The sequence below is a fragment of the Cricetulus griseus genome, chromosome 8, assembly GCF_003668045.3.
Source record: "Cricetulus griseus strain 17A/GY chromosome 8, alternate assembly CriGri-PICRH-1.0, whole genome shotgun sequence".
NCBI classification, from domain to species: domain Eukaryota; kingdom Metazoa; phylum Chordata; class Mammalia; order Rodentia; family Cricetidae; genus Cricetulus; species Cricetulus griseus.
The window spans coordinates 59,912,021-59,917,237 of NC_048601.1; the positions used below are offsets into that span (position 1 = coordinate 59,912,021).

The 5,217-nt window shown below is 41.4% G+C and overlaps 1 gene segment (V, D, J or C); it reads left to right on the forward strand.

The window, feature by feature from the left end:
• The first annotated feature begins 333 nt into the window (after positions 1–333).
• Positions 334–937, forward strand: LOC113838489. The segment is given in 2 exon segments: positions 334–382; positions 609–937. Coding segments are annotated over 2 exon segments (378 nt in total).
• Positions 938–5,217: the final 4,280 nt, after the last annotated feature.

Sequence of the window (5,217 nt, forward strand, 5' to 3'; positions counted from 1 at the left end):
TTTTGTTCACAGTGCTCCTACAACTCACATCCTTTACAGCAGAACAGTGACAGTGCTCTCCCCACATGGAATCTCACAGTAACGGGAAGTGATAATTCCATATGGCCAGCCACAAAATCACCTGGGATACACTAAAATACTCTAGGGAATTGTGTGCTAATCCTAACTGCCATAGGGCAATACAAGAGCAGGTGTCCTGTGAGCACCAAGTCAAACTCTTCTGAGATGATTTGCATATTGTGACATTAGCCACACTGCAGATTCCTCAAGCCATCATTAAAAGTAGCTTGCCAGTGCCTAAGAAGCAGCGTCTCTCTACTTCAGATCCTAGAGATGGAGTCAGCTCCTCTTCTGCTGTGGGTACTACTGACCTGGGTTCCAGGTGAGAGGATGCACTGCGGGGAGTATCCTTTGTGGCCACCATGGTTTTTATGCTTTTGTGTCATGATAATTGAAATTATGGCATTTCATTAGTTTTAATTGTCTTTTATTTTATAGCTCCTCAGAATGTAACTAATGACTGCTGTTACAGATTCCTCCTGCATGGTAGTTTTACACTATTTTGCTTTCAATATATCTGTGACAGTAATATGTGTTCATCATTCCAGGTTCCACTGGGGACATTGTGCTGACCCAGTCTCCAACTTCTTTGACCATGTCTCTAGGGCAAAGTGCCACCATGTCCTGCAAGGCCAGCAAGAGTGTCTCTATAGAGATTATTAATCTTATTAACTGGTATCAACAGAAGCCAGGACAGCCCCCCAGACTCCTCATCTATGGAGCATCCAACAGAGCCTCTGGGATCCCAGCCAGGTTCAGTGGCAGTGGGTCTGGGACAGACTTCACCCTCACCATCCACCCTGTGGAGGCTGATGATGTTTCAGCCTATTTCTGTCAGCAGAGTATGGAAAGCCCTCCCACAGTACTGCATGCCTAAACAAAAACCTCCTGGAGTTGCTGTGCACTGAGCCTCAGTCTCTGAGCTGTGTATTTCCACAGTACATACATCGCAGCCATAGAACTCTGGAAGTTTTGTTTCCAAAAATGAAGAAGCTGTGAAACAGAAAGTTTTTAGACTGTTATGTGTGTTTGTCCCACCCTGTATGCTTTATAATTTAACAATTTGTTTGCTAAATATCAAGACCACTCTGGTCTAGTTACAAAGCATTTCTATAGTCAATAGATTAACCTTACAAAAAAAAACTTCTTCTGTGTTATTCAAAATAACAAGAGCTTTGAACATTGAAGGCTGTCAATTGTCTTACAGACATAAGCTGACATTGTGACCCTAATGCGTTTTCATTTCCATATGCTTGGGATAACAACAATCCGTATTCAGTAGGTCACAAATGTGAGAGTGCAGCAGCTGGTTTTACAGCCTTGATTCTCAATTGAATCTCTGTGTCTATAACCAACATGTCCAATCTCAGTCTGGGATTCATCATCTGTGCTTTTCTCCATGTCCTATAGTCCTGTTGTTGTCTACAGTATCTTCCACATGTCTATACACACTCTTTTTGCCCCCTTTCCTTTATAATTCCATTTTCAGTATCTTTTTGGTGGTGGAAGGAATTAAGTTCTCACTGTATATCCAGCGCTGTCCTGGAAATCCCTATCTAGTGCCCACTGACCCTCAACCTCCAACCCTCCTGCCTCTTCCCCCTGACTTCTGGATCACGACACCATGCCCAGATCCATTTCATTACCACTGCATGTGCATGAACTCTTGAGAACCAAGAGTGCACAGCCATGGTCATGGAAGACTCACTTTCCAGACACATCTTCTTCTACATAATGACTACACTGTGCTTCTGCATCCTCCCCAGGTGGAGCAGGAATGCACAACAGAATAATCCTTGGCAACATTTCTCAGATGCACATCTCCTGAGGTTTTCAAGTTTACAATCCTGCATTAGTTTCCTACTGCTGCACAACAGCTAATGCAAACTGAGTGACTTGGACGCCAGAACCTGTAATCTGGGCAGAGTATGTCTGGATCCTCTCCTCAGGCTCTCATAGGCTACAGTCGAGGAGTTGTCAGGGATCTATTCTCATCTGGGTACTCAAAGCATCTCCTTCTCAGCTCAGTCAACATGTTTACACAAGCACTGTGTGGCTGGGTGTGCTGCACCTTTACTAACTGTGGGTTAGAGGCTTCCCTAAGGTCCTGCAGGCACTGAGAATCTCAGTGCCACCTGCTGCTCCTGTGACATGGCACAGGTACACATCATGAGAATAGATGTGACGACTCAGAGCAGACATGTGGAATCTCAGTTAACACACTGGCAAGGGGATGCACAGCAGAGAGAAAACAGCTCCTCTTTAATGGATTTGATCTCATTAAGTCAAGCATACCCAGGTAGGTCAATCTCTGCTTAAATGAAACTGAATACTCAGAATTTGTATCTTTATTACATCTACAAAATTCACAACAGAAGATATTCTCAAATCTGGTTGCAGGCCAGATGCAGTTGCTCCAGAGGCAGCATTATGATCTAGGAGTCTCAGGAGTCACTTGGAGCAGAGAAAAATGGGCTGATCTAGACTTTACCTGAACCTCCTGAAAATATTGTCACCTAGAGGTAACATTCTGTGATCTGTGGCTATTTCATTCAAACTCCTGTATGTCACTGCAGAAGAGCAACCTATTTTTATGTGTCTTTGGCAATGAGGAAGACAAGGAAGTGTGCTGGGTGCTGAGTGGTACCCTGAATTCTACATCTGCTCTGAGTCATCACATCTATTCTCACTGATGTGTACCTGTGCCATGTCACAGGAGCAGCAGGTGGCAATTGAGCTTCAGAAGATTGGTCCACCAGGCATCAAAGCACTGATGGGAGAACCTTGGACAAGCAAGGCACCAAGGACTTCACCACCAGAATGTCTCTTGCTACTGCTGTGCCTTTATATGTTTAATGCTGCCATTTTTCTCTGGTATCAGCAATGGTGTTAATGGACATGGGATAATCCACACAGCCCTTAATGAAGTGTGATTATCTCAAGGAAATTTCATATTCTACTGGGTAGTTTTACCTACTGATTATTATGAAGATGGTTTCCTCTTAAATGTACTGTTTAACTAGAGTAATGATTTTATACAATAATAGTGTTAGTTTAAATAGAATTTTGATGACTAAGGGCTTTTAACAAATATAGTAAGGGACTATGATAGAGGTTAGATTAGTGGGATAATTAATATAGATAAAGGTAGGAATAGAGTTGCCCCCATCCATGATAAAGCAAAGGCTGCAAATGGTAGAAAATAGGAACGAGGAAATGTCATGCACCCTGGACTTATGAGATTCTCTGAGGGAACATATGTGGCTTAGGTTAATGATTATGGAAACCAATTGTGTCCCAGAATCTAGGCTAGCTCAATTTCTTTTAATCTTAAAGTTGGGTGATGTGTTCACATGTTTCAGCATGCATCATAGGTAAAACAAAGCTTTAAATAATGACAAAATGTTAGGATAATGCCTTTGAATTAGAAAATCTTGGAACACAATTTAAAGTTTGGAAAGACACAGTTTAAATAGTTGAGCGAGGGACTCATTGAGGCCAGTAAACAAAAACAGTTTTAGTATGGCTATTGCTGGCTTGCTAGGATGGATTGATGATCAGAAGTGATGGTTAAATCCTTTTCATTTCTGTCCTCTGCTTCCTGATATACCAATAAAAGTTCATTCCTGAGGATTTACAGTAGAACTGATTGATTGTCTTTCACATATGAAAGTTTCGATTTGTGATTCTTTTAAAACTTTTATAAGATTTCCTTTTGAGATAAATAATGAAGTGATTGATCCTTTCCCTGTAACTGGAAAATGCAACCTGGCAATAAAAGAACTAGCCGAGAAAAATACTTTGCTTGCATGCACTCTGTTAATCTATAGCAAAATGCCTGGTCATGAATGTATGTAGATTCTTGGGAATAACTTGTTTTCTACCTGTAATGCATAGAATGTTTAATCATGTTAAGGAAATGGGAAGCATGTTGTTTTTTACTTTTCTTCATTGTAATCTTCACTTAAAAAATAGAACATAACCACAGTGTGCCACAGTCACAATTACAGAAGCTGCCATCTTCATGAATAGCGTCAGGGAGGCTTGCACTGACATGAAGCGTGAATATGACCAATGCTTTAACTGCTGGTTTTCAGAGAAGTAACTCAAAGGGGACAGCTCTGGAGATCTCCACACTGACCTCTTCAAACATTGCCAAGTATGTGTCCAGAAAGCAATAAAGGAGAAAGAGATTCCTATAGCAGGACTGGAGTTCATGGGTCATGGCAAAGGTAAGCTCCTCTAGGCCGGACTGTCACTTGGGAAGATGTCAGTAAATTGGGAGGCCTCTGGATTTCTGAGCTAAGGCTTGTGAAGATAGCCAAGGGATTCAAGGAGTTTAAGAGGAGAGTTTTGTGTCTTCCTTTTTAGTATTCTCCTCTCATTTCTAAAAGAACAGCAACTCCACCACTCTAGCGTTGAGACAGTTACTTTTGCAAGCTTCTTGCAGGAATTCCATGTGCCACATGGAAAAGCTACTTGGGGATTTAGTTACAACAAGTGGTTTGGAATCAGCTTTAACTAGTCCTTGGATGCAAATAATGATAAACTGGTCATGATGAAGGTTTTTCTGCAGAGGAACTACATAGTCATCATTGTTCATGAGCACACTTGGTCAGGACCTCTTTTTCCTCTCAGGGAGCTGATGCTCTGAGAAGGGATCCCAAAACAACAGCTTCAATCACTGCTTGAAACATGATTACATTTTTATCGTGACAGTTATAAAGGCAGCCTGGGCTGTCAAAGTAGAAGACAGTTTGCTCAGCTCCTGCTTTAAAAAGGCATCGATTAACATGTGAAAGCTTCAGAAATGGCATAAAAGTTACTTTGGAGGTCACAGCGCCAGCTCATATCTGCAGCACCTAGAGTGGCTGTGGAAGAATTGCCTACATAACAGCTTTGCTGTCACCAATATTAAACTCCGTAAATTAATGTCAGTCTGCATATCTTATAACTGGCAAAATGCATCCAGCTGAGTAGAAGAAAGGTGCTTGCCTACAGTACCCAAAGTCTGTAATCATGAAAATGAAACAAATTCTAAAAATCAGAAAAATTGCATATAACCACATCGCAATTTTTGCTTGAAAGATTATGCTGTGGTATATAAGCTATAAGGAAAAAGGAACAACACGGAAGGGATACATCTGGATATAGGTT